This window comes from Cygnus atratus, chromosome 15, assembly GCF_013377495.2.
Source record: "Cygnus atratus isolate AKBS03 ecotype Queensland, Australia chromosome 15, CAtr_DNAZoo_HiC_assembly, whole genome shotgun sequence".
Classification (NCBI taxonomy): domain Eukaryota; kingdom Metazoa; phylum Chordata; class Aves; order Anseriformes; family Anatidae; genus Cygnus; species Cygnus atratus.
In genome coordinates this window covers 7,503,678-7,530,736 of record NC_066376.1, presented here as the reverse complement: position 1 = coordinate 7,530,736, position 27,059 = coordinate 7,503,678, and the positions used below count along the sequence as shown (strand labels likewise).

General features: G+C 37.8%; 1 protein-coding gene across 2 annotated transcripts in view; it reads right to left on the bottom strand.

Annotated features, from left to right (window-relative positions):
- BAIAP2L1 (BAR/IMD domain containing adaptor protein 2 like 1) overlaps positions 1-26,540 on the bottom strand; it is a 39,913-nt gene extending 13,373 nt beyond the window's left edge. The window contains exons 1-3 of one of the 2 annotated variants that reach the window (XM_035548884.2): positions 26,216-26,540; positions 17,855-17,930; positions 15,578-15,664 (exon numbers count right to left, since the gene is read on the bottom strand). In XM_035548884.2, the coding sequence (XP_035404777.1) occupies positions 15,578-15,664; positions 17,855-17,930; positions 26,216-26,266 (214 nt within the window). In that variant the 5' untranslated portion in view covers positions 26,267-26,540. Of the gene's footprint in view, positions 1-15,577; positions 15,665-16,218; positions 16,271-17,854; positions 17,931-26,215 lie in introns of those variants that run through there. The other variant, XM_035548885.2, reaches the window with a different exon arrangement.
- Between the last annotated feature and the right edge of the window lie 519 nt (positions 26,541-27,059).

The window sequence follows — 27,059 nt, the reverse complement described above, 5'->3', positions numbered from 1 at the left end:
TTCTCAACATTTCCACAGCCATCAAGACCTGTCTCTCCATAGTATATGTTAGTGCTTTGGTAACCTTCCCATATAATGCAGATACCTTCCCATAGTGACTGGATATATATCATTACTTTTCTCCTTTTCAAACTATATATATATTTTTATATGTACACATATCTATGTGTATGTAAACTATACAATATATATAACACCCTGTTTCTCTGAGTCCTTCTGTACAGCCTACAGTGCTATGCTTTTTTTTTTTCCTTTATATTTAAGGTTGCTGGTGATTACCAAAATACAAAGGTAAATGCTATGAGAAGTGAGAGTTGCTACAGTAATTAGTTATTTCATATGCAACAGAGAAGTAAATACCATGCAGTTACATAAACACTGAAGGAATCAACACGGGTAAGCCACCTGGTTATTTTAAGGCTGCAGAAGTGAATGCAATTTAGTCTGTAGTGTTTGTTTCATCAAATTCAAATGAGAAGTTCCATTTTAGACTGTAATGGCATTTTAAAATTGGAGGAGTTTTGTAAAAATTTATCAGCAACTTAAGAAAAATAGTGTTAGAAGACATAAGGAAAAAAAATCCAATACAAGTTAGATTACAAAGTTTGTTTGGTTTTAAGTATGCAGAACAGAAAGCTACTTCGGAAAGTCAAAGAAATTCAGGGTGAATGGCCATCAAAAAATTGCTCTTATAGGTTTTTATTCTTTAAAATGAACTTATTCTCACTCTTCATAAAAAGTCCGCTCTGAGATCTGCTGCCAAAGCGGTGCACTTAGCTAATACTTGGCAACGCTCGTGCAGCCAAGCAGAGCGTTCCAAGCCCTGACAGACATCCAACAACGCCGGGTATTGACTCAGCTCTCGCGTCGCTCTTTCACACTCCCTTCCTCTGCCCGGCCCTGCCACCACAGTGTAAACGCTCAATAAAACAACCCATTCACCTGGTGCGTCAAGAATGGAAAACCTGACGCTCGGAGGTTGTTATTTTTGTCTCACACAGCACTTGAACCAACTGCAGCCTTCAAGTCTTTAGGCTTTGAATACTTGGTTAGAAACATTTTTATTTTGTTAATCTTTATTGCAAAGAATACTGCCAAAACATGTCCTGAGATTAAGAGAACTTTAAGAACTACGCTTCCTTCTGAACAGTTTGTGCTGGATTATTTCACAACTTTTTTTTCTTCATACACCCTAGAACACTTGAATTTTATTTTTAAATATCAGTGACTGTCTCATTGCATTTTCTTTGACTGTTAACCAAAGGCTCCCTGTACGCAGTGCATCAGACAGAACAGATTTCATACTGCAGTCTCTTTACTGCTGCTGGTAATCCAGAGGCACTCGCTGTATGTGCTGGCTCACCCATTTCATTTCCTCTTTCATGTTTTGAATCAACATTTTGAAATGAACCCATAGTAAGCACACTCTGACCTATTAAGATCTAAATTATAGTTTACATTAGAGGTCAGATTCTGCACTTAGAATAGAGAACACTTTTATAGTGAACATATACCATGGTCTTTTATCGCTGGTTTAAGATAATGGGTTAGCCAAGTTTAGATGGCCCTCCCAAGTAAGATTTATACAAGGAGAAAAGTTTTTGCAGGAGACTAATTCAGGAGAGGCAAAATGACCCCTAGCCTACTTGTAACAGTATCCAAGTGGGTTGGAAACTGAACAAGTTCAAGAGAATATTTTGATTTTAATTACCATAGTGATTTATAGAGTAGCTCTAATAAAGAGATAATGGGTTACTCTAGATTAATAACGGCATAAACTAACACCAGACTCTGGCATTCAGTGATTATTCAGTTTGTAAAAAGGTACAGAAAACTACCTGAAGTGAAGGCAAACACGCATTTCTCACATCAATTAAAAACATTTTGCTATATATTAAAGCTCCTCATGATCAGGTTTTATATATGAGACCTCATAATACACAGTAACCAAATACTAGCCTTATCATCATTCACTGTCAAACCCCATAGCTAGCAAGCATAATGATGTGACTAGACTGCATGATAACAGACCACTTAAGTCCAATTTATGACAGACATACTGTAAACTTGAACCAGCTTTAGGCATTATATTATGCAATGAATTAACAAACCAAAACCACCAGTCCTGATGATAAGCATAACTATTAAAATACATCCCTTTCAAAGATACCTTTTTGCCTTCCATTCCTCCACACCCGAAATGTAAAATCTTTGTGACTAAAACGATAAAGGTACTTTAAATATTTCCACATTTATTTTAGAAAACAAAAATGTAGTCATAAATGTTTATAGATACTTTATCTTACTATTAGCTTAGTAGTGCAATACAAGGAAGAAAAGAAACAATTCAGATAGGTGTTTTGAGAGAGCATCTCACCTTAAAAATAAAATAAAAATAAACCAAACATTTCTCATGTACAGTTCTTGATATTAGGCTGTATAATACAGATATAATCTGAAATATGACCATGAACAGTAATGCGGAATTCATGGTAAATATATTTTAGTTTCAAATAGGTGAAATGCACAGGTAGAAAGATCTTGTAAACTGAAACCTAAGAAATTCATGAAAGATTTTTAGGCTTAACTGAGGCTTTTGTATCTGTATTTTCTATCAGGAAAATAAGATGGACTAGAATTCCATTAATGCTCTGTTGGTTTTGTTACCAAAATAAATATATAGAAGTCACTAACCCAAAATACATAACACTCCTCCACACGCAGCTTCACATGAGCAAGAAAGCATCCTTAAAAAAACCTGTCTTCACAGTAGACGAAAAATAAGGAAAACAATTTTTAACAAATTCTCACTTGAAGAAAGAATAGCTAATAAACACATTCATTTTAAGGCCAGAATATAAAATTTCTGCAGCAGTTACACTTTAATCTCTCTGTATATGCTGGGCGATTTTACTGGTTATCTTTTTAGCTTACGTTGACTGCTCTGATGAACAGAAAACTAGAAAAATTAGTGCAAGGTAGTCAATAGAGTCAGAGAAGCAAATATTAGTAGCTACCAACAAAATCACTTAAACTTTTAAAATAGTAAATGATTATATTAGAATAAAAAATATGAATTGTATCACCTACTTGAAATATAATTAAATTTTGTTTTTCCTTAGAGGAGGTCACTGGAAAAAAAATTCAAGTCTTTCTAGTAAGACTTTCTTAGATGTCTGGGAACAGACAAAGTGCTCAATTATAATCACTCATTTATCTCCTGTTGTCCTATTTTGCATTCAGAGCAGGTCTAGTAACTTCATGTATTCAAGATGAAACCACATAATTATTTGTATTAAACAAGAGTGAAAGGCTGAGTCAAAGCTACAGATGAGACAATATAGTTCAAGTGTATTACTAGATCCCATTTCTGTTGAGATGCTCCTTCTTCGAAGTTACCCTTTGCCCAGAAGAAAGGCATTTATGACAAAGGAAAGTTGGAAGAAGTCCTTTGAAGCCATTAGCCCCTGAAAGGCAGTAAAATAGGAAGTTTCAAACGAATAGAGTATAACAGATGAATATGATTGAACTAAACATCTGTTAAGCCTCAAATGCATTAAATTTATCATTCTCTCATAGGAAGGATTTATTGCAGAAGGATTTAATTGTGCAGCAGATGCCTTAAAGAAGGCAAAAAGTCTTAACGGAATGTAATATACATGAAAAAAATAATAAGGAAAAAAAGCAACGTGAAGGTTTCCAAACCTCTAACTGCTCTGCTTCTAATACAATTTGTCCAGAATACTTTACAAAAAAACCACAATCTGTAGAATTAATACTAATATGCACATAAATCAATAGGACTAGGTCAAGTCTGCCTTTCCTTACTGCATGAGCGAACATGAAATAGGAAGCAAGGAGTAAATCTCTCTGTAGTTCATTTTATAAAACAGCGTTGACACATGACCATTCAGTGCCATTTTATGAAGGTGACACTAGAAGGTGAAGGGGAAGAAGAAGAATAAAACCTGCAGTAGAGAAACAGGGAAGAGATTTCAGAATATAATAAAGTATTTGAAGTCCCTTATATGTGCTAGATCCAACTGTCCCAAAACAGCACTTCTAAACGGACAGTTATGTTTTGCTAGAACAGCACATAAATAAATAATATGAATAAAATCTACACGTGAGAGGAATACAGTTAAAACAAATTTTGGAAACCGAGTGACAGACTTGTTGGTTAAAGCATACGTTTTTAAAAAAACAATTATTAAAAATTACTTTATTTTCCAGAAAGCCATAGCAGATATAAAGTAACTGCAAAGCCAAAACCTAACTCTGAAACCGTACCATCTCGGAAAGTCTAGCCCTTCAGAAACCCAGCTCAGGGGAGGTAATGGAGTCCGTGTCAGTCTGCTGTATGCTGAACCTCCATGCTTATCCCACAGAACTGTCTTTTTGACCAAACAGATCCCTGACAGTTTTATCATAGGCACTTCACGTTACAATCTTTTGAATGCATTATCAATTTGTCAATCTCACTGTCCATTCAGTCAGACTACTGTGAATAGGCATATGCTTTGTTATGAGTGCAGAATAGGAATATGACTTCCTATACAGATAAGTGTTCTCCCCTCCTGATAAAGCCAGAAAACATAAGAAAACATTTTCCGAAGTCTTTTTTGTTTTTGTTGTTTTCTTAATTCAATGGCTACTACTATATCCGAAGTTAATAATAAATTAATGCCATCTTAGTTGGTGGGCATGGTGGGCACAGAAAAGCCTTACTTCTCATTTCATTCATGGCAAATTCATGCAGCAAAAATGCAGCCCTCTTAACAGCGAATGTTGTCAGAGTTGTTTACACCAGGCTCCCACACAAAATAAACTGCAGCAAATATTCATTTAGAATGCAATCTCATGCTTTTAGCACCCCTTTAACTATTTAAGCATTTTATATGAAGTTGCTTTTAAAGCATCATTTTTCCTCTGAGGTTAGCTCAAGTTACACAACCCACAATATTTTAGGTAATTATCTGAAACAGATTTAATGCTTTGAGTTGAGAAGTTTCAATTTCTCCATAGCTCTGTCTGATCACCTGTTTTTTTTCCAAAAGCTACATTACTTCCAATTGTTTAAAACATTTTTAGATATAGTCTGATTGATACAGAAGAAAGAAAACCTTCCAAAGTTCCGAAGAGCCTGGAAGATGCCTAAATATCATGGTTCCGTTTCCAGACCAAAACAATAAGCAACAGCTACGCTTATACAAGACACTTGCTAATTTAGTGATTTGGGCTCCAGTGTTATTAGGTGGTGATGAACTCAAGCCACTCTTCCTCCTTTTTGTAGGACTTCACTGCCTCTGTTCCTCACAAGGCTACTGACGAGGGATGCATGTTGTTTTTAATGTATGTTTGACAAAAGTGAAAATTTCAGTTGCTTGAAGTTATAATCAAGCAGAACAAAAAAGGGGGGGAAAAGAAAAGATACAACCTCTGTTTTTATCCAGTCAAACAACTTCTTTCCAGCTACATCGTAGGCAACATCATTCAACAGGAGTCCAGAGCTGTTTTGATCAGCAGAGACTGCTTTCTAGCTACAACACACTTCCTTCTGTTGGAAGAAAAGTACCTTTTACCATTGTACTTTTACAACCAATGCTGCACACTAGGTTCAGTTCTATGCTTCCTGGAGTATTAGCTTTATTTTGATATGTACATCTTTGTACATATATATATATATATATATATATAGCGTATACATACAAATACACATGCATTTGACAGCCTGTTCCCTCTGTGCCAAAACCGAATAGCATCAGGAGAAAAAAAAAGAAGGGAAAAAAAAGGTTTGCTGGTAGCATGCTGCCAGTGCCAGTTTCTGTTGCTCATCCTCTCCTAGCATGCCTCCGGACCCAGAGTAGAATGCACTGCTAGTGGCATACGCTGCACTGCTGGCGACAACTGAACAGTGCCCGCCACCTTCTCCGAGATTTCTGTCTTCTCGGTGGTAATGAGCCACCACAGATGTACTACCTGGCGGAGCTGGCTGGGAAAATGCAGTCAGGAGCATTTATAAAAGGTTGGCTGGGATTTTACCCAAAAGGAATTTGTGCTTCTAAAGGGAGAAAAAACCAAAAAGCCTAACCACCAACATTCAGCAGCTTATCTACGTTATTTGGAATAAGCTTTGTTAGAGCACACACTTGGCAGTGCTCTCTTTGACACTTCCCGTGTTAGATGACACACTGTTCTCCATGTGAGGAGTATAATCAAAGACTCCTGCTATTCAAAAATCCTTTCCCCATTTCATAAACAGTCAAGGGATAGAGCATAATTTGCTTTTACTTAGTAGCCTAGCACCTACTATTTATACCATTTTCTTTTGTAGATCAGGATCTAAACTATGCATTTATCTTTTCCTTGTCTTAAAACATTGTTGATGATCATGTGAAACAAAAAAGGATAAGACTCCATAATGAAGTACTTTCCTAACACTAACACAAATAAAAAATAAAAATAATTTAAAATTATTATTATTATTTAACTGTGGAATTATTAAGTATTAAAAGATAGAGAACTTTTCAGCTCTGTATACCTCAAAGTCTACGACTTTTTTATAAAGTCATATTAAGATAAACCCAGGTATTGACTTATTTTAAAATATATTTAGTCTAAAATTAATGCCAAATACTTTCATTTTAGTACAAATAATTTTAAAAAGTACTACAAAATGCATATCATGCACTACCTGCTATATTGTAGGCAATAAACTGTTCATAAATTAGCCATTCCCACTTAAGAATTTACCGGAGCGAATACAAAAGATTATCAAGACTATTACAATTTCCAGTTCCTTGGAGTTTGTTCTTGGTGTGATGCTCCTATTTTAGGATTTTAAACAGAACAACAACAACCAAAAAATATATTATTATAAAGAGAAGTGTGAGTTTACTCCAGCTTTAGCAAATTCCAGTCTGCTAGTCTAATCGCCTTTTTCTCTCCCAAACTGTTTTGATCTCTCAGTCAAAAAAAAATTCAGATTAAATTTTTTTAAACCTACTACATCATTGATCAGATGTTAATTAACATGAAATATTTATCTTGTTTTAGATGATTAGTAAGCATGGTAACTAAATTTCATGTTAAAAAAAGGAAAGGAAAAGCATATGCCACATAAATAATGCATGAAAAATGGCAAACTTGTTTTTCCACCTGTTACTCCATTACTAATATATTTAAAAACTGCTGGAGGCATTTCTTTTTATTTTATTTTTTTACCCATACGTAAAAAAAACACTATATTAAGGTATGTGCTACACTGACTGATCTTTCATAGGGCCTTGAAAACCTTATACACAAGGTTTTTATACTTGAGCTCTGCAATGGTGTTAAACAAGTAGCTTCTAATCCTCATGCACGTCAGGTGCAAAGAAAATAAGTTAGAGTGCAGCCACAGGCCTGAACTTGCCTGTATGTCGCCCTGCTGTTTTTAGGCAGATTAGTTAGGGAAGATCATACAACAGAGCTAATCTCTGTTTTTCAGCAGGACTGGAACAAGAAAATTATACTAACCAGCAAAAACAGAGGCTCTTTATGGGTTTCCAGTACTAACAAAAAGGATAAATACTTAAATTGTCATTGTAAACGCTACATGAATTTCAATAAAGTGCAAGGAATCACTGCATTTTTTAATCACAACAATTTGAAACTGCCAGTTTCAAAAAAAAAATAAAAAGAAAATCCAAACCCAAATGCAGCTTACAGTTTTGATAAAAGTCTCTTTCTTGGAATTTCAAGGCAGATATTATTATTTTTTTCCTTAGGAATGTTAATGACATCTACCACTGCTTGTGGATTTTTTTGTTGTTGTTCAGAAATAATTAGTAAAAGCTGACTGTACAGAGAAAATACAGGTAGATTAAAGGATTTACAAGCTAGTTACATGCATGATGCAATTTTCCTTGCAATGATGACATTTACTTTCCATTTTCCATCCATTTCTCTCACTGGAGTAGACAGAAAGAATCCTCTACACAGGCTCTCAGGCTTTTTATTTTTATTTTGCCTGCCAACAGACATACCTGGGGGTGGAGACAGTGAAGAAAAACTGATTGCTTAGCATCAGCTGAGAGAACAGCCTCCTGCCTGCACCAGCCCCAGTATCTTGCGATTGTACCGTGTTTGGGTAAGTTAGGAGTGCTGCCAGGGAACATGCACCTACTGTGCACAGAACACACATTCTCTCACCTTGGAACTACTCTTTTCTACGTAAAAACAAGCCACAATCAAGTAAATGTTGCATGTACACCCAGGTGCAATTCACTGCAAGATGAAAGATGTCTGTGCTACCAGTGACGCTCATGTAAAATCTAACTGTTCCAGTACAGTCAGATATCTTTAAGAATGCCCTTCGAGGTATTTTCCCTATTTTCTTAGGCCTCTGAAGCACTGCATGATGATATCAAGTAAGTGCACACCCACTTTTATTTTGAATATAAATCAAATACCAGAATCAGCTTCAGTTTACAGGTTGCTATAGGGAAAAATACAAAAACACTGAAATTATCTGAGAAATTTGAATGATTACCTTGAGACCATCTAGAATTCAATCTGAAAAATATCATTTAAGTCATATCAGTGTCCGTTGTCTTTTCTTCTCTGGGGCTAGTATTATTCTGCAACCAGCACCCTGCAATTGTTCAAAGAAATTTTTGTGTTTCCATATTCTGCTCCTCTCCTCAGCCATTTCCAGAACCAGAAAATTTGCACCTTAGCTGGAAGTTGTTGTAACTTACAAATAGAATGATGTGATTATATATAGAACAAACTTCTGTTTTTCTAATCGTACAAGAACAAGCCACAATATCTGTTTTTAAGCATTTACATTCTCTACGTGTACTAACATACACACCTCTTGTTCACTCCTCTTGGCAGGATCATATTTTATCAGAAAGGATTGTAGACCTTCGGAAAAGAGACTCCTCACTGATTATTTATTGCTTTGTGATGTTTTGTTTGTTAATTATGGTTCTGGATAGCAACAGGATAACAGGTTTCTCTTGCCTTTTTTTTCTTTTTTGATTTATTAATGGTACCGTACCAGTTCTCCACTGTTCATGAACACCTTGACTTGCAGGAGTTTTTACCAGGCCATTGGCAGGGCATGTTTGTGAGTATCTGAATAGTTGATTCAATTTATAAATCAGCGAACACATACAGCTTCCAAAAGCTCTGCAATAGGTGGGCAGGCAGCTTACTACGTGATATGGAGTTGTTCGTGTTTAAGAATTTAAGACTGAAGGTTTTCTATTTCTTTGTTTTGCTTTCCTCCACCAGACTCATCAAAAGTTTACATGCAGAATACTGAGCACCAAAAGCCACAGTACCAATCCTAGAGGAAAAAAATTGTCAATCAGAATGTTTGGCTTGCTTTAACTTTATAAATGACCTGGAAAAGTAGAACTATGACTAGCAGGAAGTTTCCACTAACTCAGCTACTGTTTCCATCAGTAGAAATATACCTAGAAAGGCTGGTTCATCTCCTCCTAGCTTACTTATGGCAAATTGGATGTCTATGTAGCATTGAGACTGAATGTTACCACAAAATTAGAAGATACAAAACCTCACTCCTGAGAAACAGAAAACTATTTTGTGTTTCATATTCAAGATACTTTCTTTTTATAATAAAAGAATTCAGTCGCTTCTTCCAATTCCATTTCATTATAAATATAGAAGAAGAGTGTTTTATTAATGCTCCATAGGAAAAACTGGCCTGACATACTAACTGCTTCAGCTGCAACCTCTAAGCTAATTTCCCAGAAGTTTCCACAAGATGAGGTGCTAAAGAGGTTCTCTAGTTGCTGGCACACTTCACTTGCCTTTCTATCCAACAGAATCTATTCTAAAAGTAGAACATTTATACTATAGAGGAGACGACACTGATGCAGTAAGTAAGACGGGACAAGATGACAGATCTTTTCTTTAGATTACACGAGCCAATGAAGGAGAGCGTGCTAGGTGTCATCTTTCGAAGACAACTGAGACAGGAGTCCAGCTGAACAGGTCAGTTTTTATGCTAAAGCAAGCCAACAACTCTTCCCTCCACTGCTCCCTCTGCCTCCCTTTTTAGTTTTGTTTTTAAATTTAAGTGTAACTAGCTACATTTATCCTAAATGATTAAATTTTCTGTTTTTCTGCTTGGCTTTCTCAATACCAAGAGCAATGCTTAAGTGCTGTATTGCAGAAGTAGCAAGAGACAGTACAGGCTCAAATGGCCATGTTGCTTATTAATAAGGAAGGAAAAAGAGTTTTGAATGACAATTACTTGCAAGATAGTGCTTTAGAAAGATGGTATTACCTTACGTTACAGTCTGATTAGAAATTTTTCAGCCAGAAGATACGTATTTTTTTAGTAAAATAAAAATTTTGCCATTCAATTCCATTTTTTTTTCTTTATTAATTGGCCACTAAGCTCACAGATTCTTACATCAAAATTCTCTACAAATTGAAATAAGGAAGGGGAGAAAAGTTCACTGGGTTTCTCTTAGCTAAATATGTAAAATGAAGGAGTTATCACTTACAAAATAAAGTAAAATTAGACAGTGCTCTCTACAGATTTAACTTCACTTAATTACATTAATATTAGATTTGTATTATTATTATCAAATTACTGTTAGTTTGCTTTGAAAAACTTGAATTCTTCTGGTAACTGTCTTCTATGATCCTGTTGAATTTTATTCCATTCAAATGGATAAGAAATGCTCACTATTGGACGAATTGTAGGCATATTCACCACTCATTAGCTTATTTTCTCAGCTAACCTACGGTTATCAACGATGACTCTCAAACTGATCCACAGTTACCCCAGTAACTATAGGCATTTGGCTCACAGAAGAATAAGGACTCTCTCTCAAAAAAAAAAAAAAAAAAAAAAGGGTGGGGGGAATGTTTATATAGAGAACTCCTGCCCTGAGTTATCTACGTCATAGTATTATTATGTGTAATTACTATATTACTATATCACTTCAGTGGATGTTTTGTACTTAAAGCATGACAAAATTTTGGAGACCTTTAAAATTACATTATGTGGACATGTTCAAGTGTTGTCTTTTAGCCCTTTTAGAAGGACACTCAATGCCTTTTGTGCCCAAGCAGAACATCAAGTTCAGGGCTCTCCTTGGTCAGGCATTCTGCTTACTGTTTGCGCCGTGAGGGGCTCCCTTCCTCAGCCTTGTGACTGGCACAGCACAGAGCAATCTTTTTGCCCAATATTTGGTTCTGTAAATTATGGGCAGTGGTTCTTAACCTGAAAATTTCTCCTAAAAAACAAACAAACCCCCTATTTTTAACAAATTCTTAAGTTTCAGATTGTAGATGAGCAATAGCTTTGCGTACCTGTTTCCAGATGAGTTTTAATAGAATGAAATTGTGAAAACAGTAAGCTTATGACACAGACTAATCTTTAAATAAACTAACAGTTTAGGTTAGGTTTGCCACAGATTTCTGCAATTCAGTTCCACAGGTCAAGACCATACAATATAGTGTTTTTCTTATGGTTTGGCTATCTGTTGCATGAGCAGCAGTGAACAGTTCACACTTATTAGTTCTTGAGCAATAAGCTCTATGTACAGATCTGTAATATAACTGTGGGTGACTGTTATAGATACAGTTGCCACACAACAACCAAATTGGGACTTCACACCCACAGTATTATAAACGCATTTAGCACCTGCCATTTATTGTACCTACAAGGGAATAGTTGGGAAAACATGAGAAGTATTCAATGAATGTGCAGGAAAACTTCCTGATTCCTAGAGAAAGTAAAGGCTAAAAAGACAGCCTACGTTATTAGAAGAGAGAGCTTATTAAAATTATAAGTACTAAAAAATCCATTAGATAAAACCTCATAAACCTGTATTTTGGGTATGACAACAAAAGATTACCATCATGAAAGTTAGTATCTTTAATATTGATACAGTGCTAATGTATACATGTAAATTTTAGTGCATTATTGAAACTTGAAATTTTATTGTGTTGATGTGATATGCTGTAATTTAAATAGTATGAAACTACATTTTTAAACGAGTGGTTTCTTGTTTCCTATGTTTAATTCTTGGTGTGATTTAGAAAAGGTTTCTAGAAAAGAAAGACATGGAAATTCCATATTGGAAAATAACTTGAATTTAGGAATATAACCTGCATGTGTATAGTTCTTGTAGCTAATTCTGAGGGACTACAAGCTTAGAAATTTAGGAAAATCCAAAATTAGAAAGGAAATTGACCTAAATAAACTTATCCCTTATTTTTAAGGATTGTAATAGGAATGCAGTATATTCATTTACTTCCTCAACTTACTCATATTAAATTATTTTGTATTAAAATATTTCAGAGCTTTATCTAGACTTGAAAGATATAGATACTTAGTACACAAGCTCTAAATCATCTGGAATATCCGGATTTCCATTTCATTGTCATTTCCATAGAATGAGATGGGAGCAGAAGAGGGAAGAAAGCGCTCTCTATTTTACTGTCTCATCACAGGGAGAATGTGTTCTGTGTTTCCTTATGAGAAGGAAAGATTGACTGAGTGTGTTTTTGATACAAATCTTTACATCACACTTGGCAGTAAATATACTCTAGGTCACCCAGCAGGTTTGGGTTTGAACTGTAAAATGACTCAGTATGATCTTCCAGTAAACATTATCCATAAATTAGAAAGAATATTGTATTTTAGCCGTCTAAGCCTTGGAGTCTTTTGTAATTAAGTGAAAGAAGTTTAATGCAACACGACTGAGTTAAGAATAATACATTATTTTTCATCTGACACTACTGAAGGTGACATTGCTACAGGAAAGAGCTGAAACATTGATTCCTGCCTTGTTGCCCAGTTCAGACTTCATAAGGCTGATGTTAATATGAAGTGTATCCACAAAAAACACAGGCTGCTATGCAAAAGGGAGGAATCTTGTTCTAATATCTCATTTTACAGCCAAAAAGTACCTAGTGGGTGGTACTTTTCTGCTGTAAACACAAAGTCAATGCTGGAAGCATCTACGCTTAAGTTGAGTCAAAAATAATTTGATGATCTGCTTTCCCTTCATTTCTGCTGTAGTTGACAAAGTAAGGTAAAAAACCATCAGCATGGATTTCTGAAAAAAAGTAATTTCTGTAAAGCCTTGCCATCCATACACCAATTGACCTGATTTTGATTAAATAGATAAGTCATGGGTTTTTTTTGTTTGTTTGTTTTCAGACAGACTGATTGTATTAGTTTCAATACTTACTTCGGATGTTTCAATTTTTATTACTCAAATTAAAACATTTAAATTTGCTGTCTGTCCAAAGCCCTTAACACTGGAAATCCAGACCACAGGAGCTCAACTCATGCTCAAATATTAAAGCATTCCAAAACAGCTCTTGTCATTGCTGGTTTATCTAATTCATTGTGAGCAGCCAGGATGATGTTTTACATACTCAAAATATCATGATCCCCCTACTGACATCTGTGGGAATGCTACTATTGATTTCAATTAATACAGGATATAGGAAGAGGCGTAGTGTAGTTTAAAACCAGGGCAAGGTAAGAAGTTACAGAAATATCAGAGCATCAGATGTGAATACAGATAACATGCACACACAAAATTATGGAAGTTGCTACTCTCTGCTTCTTTGCCAGTCACCTGTAGATTGCTGCTCTTGTAAACAAAACCAGTGTCAGCTCACTTCATTCTCAAGAGAATACGGTCCTGTAAGGCAGGTCACAGGTAGGTCACAAAACCAAACTGATGACTGCTGAACTCTGTTCTGGCAAGGATGCCTGAAGCATTATGTATGATAGAGCTGTTGGTGGTCGATAACACGCATTTTGGCAAATCTAAAGGAACTGACAGGAGACACTTCTGCAGTGGGTTGAGCCTATGGTAACTCTGGTAGGGTTAATAGGGTCCTCAAAGGAACGAATCACAGCAAAGTGTGATCTAGTCTTTACACATCCAATACTGCGTAGCCTCTCTCTTAGTATTTCTAAAATACAAAAAGGTAAAAGCTGTCCAGCATGGTTTTTTGTTTTGTTTTAAGGAAAGACGCTTTTACAGCTGTCTGGGGTGTATCCATTTCTTTGCTAAATAGTTCAGTATCATATTCTAGCTTCAGAACTATTAAAAAAGTTAAGAAAATGTAACTAATCTGTCACAGATGTGTAACCACATTATCCTGGCTTTTTCAATGTTCACTAATTGAAGTATTCTATCAGAGAGTTTGCTGGAAGAAATCCAGAGTTGCTGTCTTCCTTAGGAAGATTTTTATTGCAGTATCAGTTTAAGTAGAAGATGAACAGAATACAGTGCTAGACACCTGAGCCTGAAGAAGGCAATACTTTCTCAATGTGTCTAGAAAAATGTTTATAACTGCATGGAAGAATTCATAATTAAACCAAAAATCTATTTTCAAGCACAATTCTGTAATGCCCCTGTAGTAGGGAAGAAACAGAATTCAGCTTGAGACTACCCAATGATATTTTCAAACATGCAGATAATATCCCACAGTCAATACAAAGTTCAACAAATATATTACTTCTATGTATTTGACCAACTGCTTGATTACAAAAATCATAACTATGCTTTTGTTGACATTTTTATAAGACTGAATGGTTGATACTTCTAACTTTCTCATACTTTTGTTCTATGGTTTTAAACTAGCAACTCTGTTTCCTTTAAACAACATGCAAAGCAAATACAGAAAGTAACTACCCTAGGACTGTTTGCTTTGTACTGTTTGCTGTTCTGCCGCTCCCAACTTTGAACACAGAATGTTAACACACAGAAGAGGTTTCAGAACAAATCAAAAATACATGCAGGCACATAGAAACCTGTGGTCACCATTCAAGGAGAGTCTTTCCCTCAAATCACCTTCAACAGAATCACTAAGAAAAAATTACTAAAACCATTCCTTATAATCACCTGAATTTGTATACTATTCTAAGTTAAGAGTTACAGAAGCAGATGCACATTATACCAATGAAAGAGTCCTACATTGCCCGTAATCAAAAGATTGCCCATAATCGAAAGACACTTTATCCAGTTATTTTAGTCAATAAGCAGATCAAGCCTTTAAACAGTTTCCTCTTTACAGTATAGCTCAATTTCTTTTTTTTTTTGTAATGATGTTATATTTTTGTCAGAAATATTGCAAGTACTTTGATGAAAACTTCACTTTTGTAGATTGAGTGATATCGTTTCAATGCTAGCCAAAGGAATACAAAATGCAGTGCTGATGACAGTCTTTCAAAAATTCAGAAATTACTTTTGGTAAAGTACAGAATTTGGATTAATTTTACATTAATATAAATGGCTACTGATAGACTAAATGATATCTTTTACTCTACAGTTCCTCATTCAAAAGCTCAACTAGAATATCTGAGAACGTTTACTGACATTTTTGATCAAAATAGCATAAGTTTCCTGAGAAAAAAATACATTTTAAAGCGATCTAATTCCTTCCATCTATGCATTATTAAAGAGTAAAATGCTCTTTTTCCAATACTTTAGTACGTCACATTAGTTCTGTGAAGTGTCAGTAGGAAAACAAAAAAGAAGTTTAGATTATAAAATATTAAAAAAAAAAAATCACTTACCTAATTCTTTAGAAACAGGAGAATCAGCTGATATATCACCAATCTTTGCAAGACTATCATAATATGCTCTTCCAGCCACTACCATAGCTTATAGGGAAGAAAAAAAAAAGAGTTAAAAACATGGAAAGATTTTCTATTTTCATTAATCTATGATCCTACGAAATTTTGGAATCCAGGACACAAAGTAAGAGAGGGTCGTACAGCAAAAAGGAAATCCTGCTGCTGGAAAAAAGTTACTCAAGTCCCTGTGCTACCTCCTAATTTGTGAAACCAGGTGACAGAAAGGCAGGACACCAAACTATATCAGCGAAGCTGCAGCCTTTAATTCCAACTTTCATATATACCCAGGAGCAATCAGCATCCAGTGGATAGGTTTAGTACCAGCCCTTGTTCAGGACATAGCAAAACTCCCTGGTACAGATAAAGCTGTTGGAAAAAAAAACAAAACAAAAGTTTAGCAAAAAAAAAAAAGTAGCACCACCAACTATGTTGGTGCTACTGATGGAGCAGTCTGCCACACGTTCATGAAAAGCTTGTGTCATTTCAACTCTGCCTATCTAATGTTTTCTCAGATAGCCCCAAGTCAGTCTTATCTCCTAGTGTAGTCACTAAGAAAGGAAGAAAATATGTGATTTTTTTACCTGTGTTTATCAAGCTAAATCAAGAACTCCATCTGTATAGTATCTTCATTAGTACTACAGCTAGTAAACTGTACTTGGGCAGAAAAGGAGGTTTGACCCTTTAGCCTGAAAATGCACAAAGACGCATTATAAATCCAAGAGAAGTTTTTGTAAGATTTATGTTCTTTGTTAGAGCACTCTGACTTGTTTGGAAAGCTGCAAAATGTTTGACTGTTTAGCAACAGGATATTTACTCCTTGTTGAAGATCTATTTATACCACTCAGAATTTATGGAGGAAAGATTAACAATTTATGAGAGCCCAAAGATGACTAACAATTTCTCAACAGTTGTTGCAATGTTGCAAACATTTACTCATGAAATTAAGCATTCATACTAGAAAGGCTTTATCAACCAGTCTTAAAGGCAAATTTTGTAAAACACAATGTCTATCAGCCTCTCTCCAGTGTTGCTGGGCACAGCTATACTGTGAAGTACTGATAACAAATTGAATTTTAAAAAGACAAAAGACACAATATAATGCATCAATAGTACAGTACAAAAAAAGAAAAGCAGCTCTCGAAAACTGCTATAAATTTTTTTCAGCCAAACATATTATTTCTGGTACTAGCTATAATCCATAAACTGCATTTGCTAATGAATCAGGTAAGGTAAGGTACTGCAACTAAGTCAATATTTCCTTATTTTCATCTCCAGCAGGCTTTGTTTTTTATCTTTGTCTCAAGCCTGGTCTAAAATTTGCATGAAGAGATATTTCAGTGACTATTTGGCTATGCACAACTTCTGCAGTATCACATTTCTCAGAGTGCTAGATTACATGCAGGGAAATATGTGTCACAGACTTTAATGAGGCAAATTTGGAGACATTTTACATTGCTTTAATATGGTATCAAGCAGCTCAACAGGTCTGCATAAGTGAAATAGAGCAAGCTCTAACAGGTCCTACAATATAAGCTTTGGGAATCCAGAGCCCAGTCTTGGAAACCAATTCTTATATAAATAGTTTCTCTGAAGTCAATAATGGAAGTAAACAAACACATTATGAAGTCTGAGAGAATGTGCCCTTAGATTCAAATTTTCTGATTGTGATTTTGACTCCGTTAGAAAGACATCATCAGATTTAGTATGGATAAGAAAAAATTGAATCCATTCCTGCAACTCTTACTCATTCACGTTGTTCTGTTCATAGGCATACTTACTCGGGCAGTGACATGTGTACAGGTGAGCAGGAACAAATCTAAGATCATGAAGTATCTTTGGAAGGTATTTCCAGGAGGAAAAACCCCAATATCTAACTTGCATAACTGTTTGTTTCTTCAATTTATATTATGATTCTAATGTGTGTTATTCATACATTTTTAAAATTTTTTTTCAGTAGCTCAGTGCCTGCGTGTTTGGGATGCAGCTTCTGCAGGGCAGTGTTTGAACTTGGACAAAGTCCTGTTTCCCCTCCCAAATTAAAGGAAAAAAAAGAAGAGGAGGTACATATGCTGAGGTGTTTGTGCTTTTTAGTTTGTTTTATAAATGCATAAAGTTCAATTTGGAATTTAAGCTTTTACGCAATCCTCACATCCAATATGAAAATGAATTAAATGAAAATTAAGCATTGTTTCTAAAGTTAACAGCCAAAAGACTTACCATTAACAGCTTTTTCATAATTCTTCCCCAGATTTATTAAATTCCGCAGTCCCGGATTGAACTGTTCCATAACATTCTAGCAAACAAAATAAAATTTGTGTTATAGCCAAGGCAATTCAGCAATGGATGAAAGTATTTATCTCAGTGTCACTTATGAATATTTTTATATTTCTTATGTACAGTACGTTACCTGGAAAGTCTGTGGATGGGTGAAAATTAGAAGACTCAGGAGGAAGAGGAGAGCAAAAGACGGAAGGGTGAGGAAACTGAGCATTTAAGATCAATAAACAGGAAAAAAAATTAGGCTAAACTAGGGCTGAAGAGGAATCTGTCTGTTTATAATAAAAAAGGATGTTGAGTATATGATCAAAGTTTGCACAGACCTTGCTTTTATGATAAATAAGTGATGGAGAAAGAAGCATGAGAGAAACCATTTCTCTACTAATTGTTTTCTAAAGTCAGACAATAACAATAACTTTCTGACAATGGTGTAAGATTTGAGCAAGAAGTGGATGAGATACCTGATTAGAGGAAGACTTTTTTTTTTTAACAAGCAGAAAAATAAACTGAAAAATCCTCTTTTCTACATTACAGCTAGTATTTAGTACTTAGGAAAATAGTTCTCTCTAGTTTAACAACAAATCCTTCCATGTCTGTCAATAACTATATCTGAACAAATATTATGGCATTTTCCATATGTGCCCAGTCATTTAAAGATCAAGTAACCACAAAGTTCCAATCCTTCATCTCTACTGTCTTCCATACAAAATACAATTTCATGTAAAAACAGCTGCTGAGTCTCAGGAACAACTTGGTAATGAATATTTTCTTTTAAATATAAATTTAATAAATGCCCTGTACTCCATAGATATGGATCTTCCATTTTTGAAGATTCTAGACCTTCTTTTCCCAGAACCTTCCTAATAAAACTACAACGGTGACATCACTCTCTAAAATCTTCTAAGATCATGAGATAGGTGAAGACACCACTCTGTTATTCTTACTATTTTAAATGGCACTCTTTTTAATGGCACAACTCACATCTCTCTGGATACTGTTCGCACAGCAGGACTTGCAATTCTGTGTTTCCACATAAAGGTCATACCATGGTTTCAGTATTTATGTATCGCATTACATATTTTACTGGCACTATGAAAGACACTTGACCCGCATACATAATATTGCTGGACCTGGATAAAATTATAGGTTCACACGCAACAGTCCAATGGCACGGTCTGACAACATCCCATAAGAAAGGACTTCAATACCGAGTTAGCATCTATCCTGTTGCTTCCCCAAACTCTGTTAGAGGACTGATTTTGAGGACGTGTGTTGTTATTCTGTTAATCTTCAAAATGTTTTCCTTAAAAAGGTCTTCCCTACTGGCCCATCTCTCTGTCTCCTGTACTGGGATACAATGGTAACTGTCAGCCTCTCTGTTACGGGGCCAGTACAACTGCGTCCTTCAAGCATGCCACAGTTAAATGCAGTAGCAAGAATTTCCTTTTAAACCTACAGATTTTCAGCTCTTGCCAAGCCTCTGACTTTTCATTTTCTAGGTAATGGAACTGAAAAATCTGCAGTCCAAGCAATCATTTTATCGTTACTCTTTAACAATGACAGATGGGATGTCATTACACAGTGGTATCACAGTTCTGAGCGAACATGATACCAAGAGACATAAAGCTATTAGGTTCTGATACTGCTACAGCACCTATGACATCAGAAATGGACACAACAACAGTGCCCAGCCCTGTTGCTTTTATTTGTACAAATTTAATGCAATGGGGATTGTTTTCTTGTCTGTACCAATAAACTCTTACCCGTCCAAACACAATCACTGCGAGCAAACTTACCTGTTGTCCCCAGGCCCTTGGTCTGTGTTAATTCACAAACCACATCCAGAAATCATGTGGGAACGTGTGTTTCAGGTTGGGCCAACAACGCCCAGGGCTATTCCAACAACTTAATGGGATGGACTTTCAAGCTGCAGTGTCTGGAAATGTTCCTCCTCCTACCCCAGCTGTTTGACTGCTGGAAACCTTGCTGCTGGGCCTCTGCTGCCCTTCCTGGAGCTGGCACCATGCAACTAGGTGCTTGTGTTCCTTCCTGTTACCACCTTTTTGACTTTTCTTCCCAGCGTTGCGCTAAGAAAGGTAGCTGTTGGCATATATGGAGTTAACGAATCATGTGACTAGATGAATTATAGAATTGCTTTAGGATAGAGTCCTGTATTCCAAGGATATGGGGGAAGAGAAAGCTCTACATGATGTGGAAAACGTATGCATGCATAGCAGGTAAGAATCCCAATGCCACCTTGAATCCCCACCCCATATTGAAAACTTTTTTTCTGCAAGACTGATCCTCTCTCTGCTTACCTTGCCCTGCACAACAAGGAGTTAAAAACCTTACTGCCCCCTATCCAAAAATCATAACAGTAGTGTGATAATTATTACTCTTGAAATATTCATTTTGTTGAATGCGCGTCCAGGTTAAGATGCCAGTTTTCTTGACACCTTCTAATCAGACTTCAGACTGAGAAAACAGTGACTGCACCTGCATCATCAGTCTTCATTTAGGAGGACGTGACCAAAATCCAGCAAGAAAATGCGCAGCAGTTCCCCTCTCTGAAGCCATTTTCTGCTCTTTTTCCCCAGTTTTTCAGCTCTGTTTTCACTAGCTGAGTTGAGACATACCAGGTGTCCAGGTACAGCAGATAGACATCACACTGTGGAAACAAGTCCACTGAAAGAGAACTCCCAGGGAGAGCTCTGGTACATCACATCTGCTCTATGTATATGTAAAGCTGCTGGGAAGGATGAAGAAACAATTTCTAGCTCAGTGCCTTCAGGAGCTGGAAGGCGTACAACCAAGGGATCTTTTCTCCATTAGACCAAGCAGTCTCTGGAAGTTTTTCAGTCTTTGCGCTGCCACAGTGGTTGATTGTTAGCTGGAGTGTCTGCGCCAATTTCTAGACAGGAACGCATGAGAAACAGTGAAAACCTTTGCAATGGAAATTTCTCTTTGGAATTTGCTCGGTTTAACACAGGGTATGCTTAGCTGATCTTCGCAGTACTGTGCAAGGCTCGTCTTTCTTACTGAGGGTTTGTGTTTGATAGAGACCCAACTTTTTTTTTTTCCTCCTCCCTGCTGGATCCACAAGACAACCTAATGAAATAATTTTTAGATGATTTTTTCCTCTCTCCAGCATTAGAGAGAAGCATACGTATTGTTTTTTCTACTGGAGGCTAGATTCTCAGAGCAAACAAAAACCTGCTCTTGCTTTGAGAGCTCTCTTTATACAGTTAATGACTGTTGCCATCTTCAAAGCAGCTTCATTCCAGGAAGAAATACCTAGAGCACTTCTTCAAAAAAACGAAACTGTCACTGGCAACTCCCTTTTCAGGATCAGATATAAACTTGATATTGCCAAGACATTTCAGATCACTTAAAATGATTGTAATATTTCATTTAACTTCAGAAGTTACAGGGTTAAAAACAAGCCACTCAGAAATCAATTTTATAGCTGTTTATTTTCAGGTGATGCCTTACTATTTTACAGCTTCCCGTATTTGCAGTCTGAGGAAAAGGTCACGACAATGACTGGGACCAACCACCAGTAGCACTAGTCATACATTAAAGCCAGATCTGAGAACTTCTAATAAAGCAGAGACGGCAGAACAGAGGAATTTCTGACCACGAGGCCCACTAACTTAAAGCTGTCAGAAGTAACACGTTCCCAATGTTATTTGACATCTGCTGTGCTGTACACAGACATTGTAATAAAACCTTTGTCTCAATCCTGCAGGACATGACAAAGTAAGGCAACAGCTGAGATAAAGTAGTTCACAAGACATCATTTGGTTGTTCAGTGAGGAACCCAGCCCAGGCCTCCTAATTGTCAATCTCGTGCCCTATGTTCTAGTGACACACTACCTCTCGTGAACAGAATAATTAACTAGAAGAGAACAGGAGGCACATGATTAGATCCTACAGCTTTCTAGTATTTAGGATGAACGGAAACGAAGGGAAACACTTTCAAGAGAGGCAACTGGAAACATCTTTTTATGCAGAACGTTAGAGTTGGCACAAGTGACCTTCCCAAAAAAAGAGCTGAAGGGAGATGTATTCTCTGGTATGAAGGTTGCTATGTGCCTTCACCACATGAAACCAATGCGTTAACCAGCCTGGCAGAAAAGACTGAGGAGGAACAAGCGGTGTATTTCCACTTGGGTACAGGTATCATATCTTCCACAGTTCCTGATAGCCATATAAACAAGGTTAATCTTCAAAACAAATGAAAGCCATTGTAAAAGTGCCTTCCTGTAAATGTGCAGCTTTGCTTCTTACTTAAAGACACACCTCGCAGAACAATAGCTCAGCAGGTATGGGTACAGCCAAACAATGCACAGACTCCCTGTAGTTTCAAGTTTACATCCTGCAGGCACTTTTGCAAGAGTGGATAACAATGTATTTAGGTCGAAATCCGAAATTACAGAACTAACACAGAAAAGTAGGTCTAATGTTACTCATATTACCATCACTACAGCTATTCATAGCTAACCTTTGTATAGCCACTAATAATTTTGTTTATAACGTTACAGGTCAATTAAAAAAAAAACAGCAACATTAATTTTTTTTGAGTCTTTCATGTTGTCTGAGAACCCATTGAGGAGATTCAAAAAGCCCTATAGAAAGCCAATCCCAGTGTTCCATTTTGTACATTATGACATCTCATCTCTTTCTTTAGCCTTTGAAATCCAGAATAAAGCTTTCATAAGGGCAGGATTAAGTCCTCATGTTAAGCCATCTCAGCTGTAAATGAGCTTAATATTGTTTTAAAACTGGTCTAACAGAATGGAGAAAAAAAATCGGGATGACAGTGTTTAATCAAAAAGTCTAATTCTTATGATTAATTATTAGCTTGATGTTTCATGTTTAAGAGAAACATTAATACATCATCCATCAATGTGTTCTAAATACAAAATTTTCCAGGTTATGAATGTGTGACCCAAGACAGAATATAAGCAGACATAATTAAGTAAGGTCAAATAGATAACTTGTACTAAGCTAGAATTTATACGCTCACAGATTCCCAGAGGCCCCTCTTCCCCCAAATTAGGATTTATATTTTGGTGATTCAAAACAATACCTTTCCTGCAGCATGCCACAAGTGAATTTTAACTACTGACAGTAAGTCTGGTAGTCTAATCTAATCGTAAGCCTTTTTAAAATGTGGATATGTGGAAGTTAGGGTTTTAAACTGAGTTTATCAGAAATATTTCAAGGAGAAAGCAATATAGCCTACCAAAATAATTCTACATGCCCCTGTTCAGAGTAACACAGCACTCCATGGAACAAACTTATTTTTTTCAAGTCTAATCATATACTTAGGGTGATAATGAAAATTTCTAGGTAAAATTTGCTTTTATACTGAGAAATTCATCTTTAAAATTCAAGATGATCAACACCTGTGAAATATCAAGAGTTCTAGAAGCCTCAAACCAGAGGAGCAATACATGTCGGCGCAGCCCTCAGACTCCATGGACAGAACCATGGGTGCGTAACTCAGCTCTTCCACCTTTTTCCCCTTTCCCCTGCTTTGCGTGTCATAGCCAGATGACAGACAGATCTCCTTATACAGCCGATAAAAGGAAACTGCATCAGCTGCAGTGGCACACCAAGAAGCACCGGCTTTCCCGGGTTACCGACGGACACGGTCTGTGCGTGGAGGTCACGAAATGTCCCGCACTGCAAGCATGACGTGTCACTGCAGCAGTGGCGAGAGCTGGGAGGCATCACAGGAGCGCCCCGGCACAGGGGAGGCCGTGGCCCTCCTTGCTCACAGGCTCCCACACCCTCGGGCTTCCTTTCGCACGTGCCATTCCTATCATGCACTAAAATAATTCTTCAGGTATTACATAAAGAGCAAATGTCAACCTTGATTTTCATATGTGTACACATGCACATATTTGTGGATTATGCTGTTTATTCAGTCCGGTTAGCTAAAATATGTTGAAGTATTCGCTTCCCTATGTCGTTGCCAACAAAAAGGATGAATAAGATAAAAAATACAAGGGCATTACTTTTAGCCACTTGGTGACCTCTGTAAGCATATTTCAAAGCTTTCTATAGCACAGGTTACTACGTGTTTAATAAATCCAGTGGATTAGCACTATAAGAAAGAAAAAAAAAAAAAAGGAAAACAGACTAGCAAGGCATTAAACTTCTTTTTCTATTATTTTTCCAGGTCACAGAAAGGTTACATTTTTTTTTTTGAGACACTGAAAACCTGCGTTTGATCCCGCAGCACACAGATGCCATCCCTATGCTACGTCGAGCTGGTTTCTCCAGAGCAAGCTTTCTTATTGGTAAGAGAAACACAAATACTGCTGCTGACTTGGTCGATACCAGCCCGGTGCTCTGAGCGCTGTGCTGCTAGGACAGCACCCAGCGAGAAGTTACAGGGACACTGCTGAACGGAGAGCACGCTCACCAGGCAGATGGAAGCATGGCACAAAGAAGCGTTCATGTGCTTTAAATGAGGGAGGTGTAATTGTAGTCACAGCAAATGCTGAATACAGAGGCCAGTTCTCTCTGCCCTTAAGAAGTAAAGAAGTATTTTCCAGATTTTAACTTTGATATAGAAATAACTACTTTAAAACAGAGAATGGATTCTGGGTCTATCTGAAGCAGCCTTTATACCTTATCTGGATAAAGTTTCCATTTTTAATGAGGGCAGGGCAGGAGGGTTTCCAGGCCTGTGAGTACTAGCTATGTGATGCAACATACCAGACCTCTCAAAATATCCGCATAGAAGACATTTCATCACACTGTCAACATTAACTTTGTATTACTGTGGTTTTGCTGGTTGTTTCAATCTTAAGTGTCCCTTTGAATTAGTTTAGAAAACAAAGAAAAAAAAAGGGGGGAAGCTTTCCCAGGAAGCAAGTACTAAGTACCAGGGAAGGTTTAAGAGGTCTGTCATTCCTTTAAAACCTATTTCATAGTATATCTGTTAAAACTCACAAATAAGAGATCTTCTGTCCTGTTTTAGCTACATTCTGGAAGCCAATAGACAGGGTAGGGCATTCCTTCTTCAGCACAGCCCTGAACTTCCCAGGCTTCTCATCTGCGAGCCTGTATTTACAGACTGTTTTTCTGAGAAAAAATAATTTGTTTGCTTATGGCCTTGCCATGAAAGTAACTGATATCAAAAAGCAACAGACTCTTTAAGACCTACACTGATCCTAGAGGACAACCTTTATTGCCAAGTAATCTCATTTTTCCACTAATTTTACATGAATTTGGTATCTAAGAGAAATTAAATAGAAATATGACATGACACCAATATAGGTGGACTACTTGAAGGAGTGAAGTTGACTTAAGTGTGTCAGAGAACAACAAAACAGTAAAATACTCCTGTAAAAGTTTTCGGAGACCTTTATACTGTAACAACATCTTCAGAAATATGAAAACATTTGATAATATGCCAGTACAATTGAGTAAACAGCAAAACAGAACAATCTCCAGAAAGCCTTCCTTTGGGCTTGAAGCTGCAAACGCATTGCAGTTGTAGGTTCATTTGCATGATTAAATACATTTGCAAATGTGAATGATTTCTGTACTACAACACACTGCACATAATAAAGATCATGGATCTATGACTGCTATTGCTACTCAGGATTTTTAAGGGCATTTTGCCTTTTTTTTTTTTTCCCTTCGTGTGTTTTGGAGGGGCTGTTTGTTGAGAGAAAAAGTTTGAGTGCCTCCTGCCAGCACACAAAACACTTTTCATTCTGGTAGTAAGTAGGCATTTCTAGAAAGTTTAGAAGTCTACCAACATTAATCGGACTATCTTTTCCAGCAGATGCCTTGAATCACCCTAGGGTGTCCCTCCATAAATCAGATTATCAGTTTAGGACTCTGGCAAGCAACTTAATTCACCGTTAAGCCACTTCCAGGCTCAGGCCCCTATCAAGGAATGGCTTAAGCAGAGAACCACAAACCCCAAGCTCTCCGAACCGTGTTCTCATTAAAGCACACCGGGGGAATGATGGTTTTCGGAGAACCGAGCCTGCTGAGGAGGGGAAAAAAAAACAGTCTTAAAGCCTGCCTTGCCCTAAACCTGTTGCCCAAGCCCCTTGGCGTTATTCACACCGTGGAAGCCAGCACCGAGCAGCAGGGCTCTGGCACGCTGGGACGGGCGAGCTTACTCATAAAATGAAAATAAAAATTAAAAAAAACAAGGAGCCGACTCCCTTTCCGCGAGAGGGGCCGTGGCTGCCTCCGTCGGCCGTCGTCTCCTCAGGCTCGGCGGCGACAGGCGGGCAGCCCCCCCCCCCCCCCCCCCACGCTCACCTTGTAGGTGCTCTCCGTCAGCCTGTTCACCTCCTCGGGGTCCCGGGACATGGTGCCGGCGGGGAGAGGGGGGCTTCGTTCCTCCGGAGAGCGCTCACGGCCCCAGCGCAGCCGGAGCCCAAGCTGTTTTCCCCCCTCCTCGGCCGCTGAGAAACTGTCAAAAAGTTGTGGAACCAGCCGGGCAGCGCCGCCGCCGGGCGGGGACTGCGGGGCCGGGGCCGCCTGACGCGGCAGGACTGGCTCGGCGGGCGGGGCGGCGGTGTTCGCCTCAGCGGGCCCTGCCGCTTCCACCTGGGTGCCGCCTGCTCAGGCCTCCTTCCTCAGCCTCCTCCTCCTCGCCCTCCCCGCCCCGCAGCCCCTGCGGGGCCTCCGTCCTCTTCTGAGCCTCCGCGCTCGGTGGTCGTGGAGACCCCTGGTGTGGGTGCGCGGCGTGAGAGGCTTTTTTCGGGAGGCAGCTCCGCGTTGGGCGTCCAGGGAAGCCGGAGGTAAAGTCTTCCTCTCAGCAGCTGAGTGAGAGTTCTGTGAGAGTTCCTGAAGGTTCTGTAAGAATTATTTGGTTTTCTCATGTCAAACAGGGGAGGCCGAGGCTGGCTGTGAGGCAGGGGGTGCTCTCCTCTCTCCTCTCCCCCTTACACAACAGCCCTGCACAAGGCAGAACTGAGGGGCCTCCCTTGGGACCCCTCAGGCCTGGAGAGAGATGTTTCCCCCTGAAAACATTTGTACACGCGTGCGGAGCACCAGCCGTGCTCCGTACTGCACCCTAAAGTTTTCTATTCCTTTCAAATACACTTCAATAAAACAAAAAGTGCCCCGATCATACTAGTTCTGTGAAATGACTCACAAG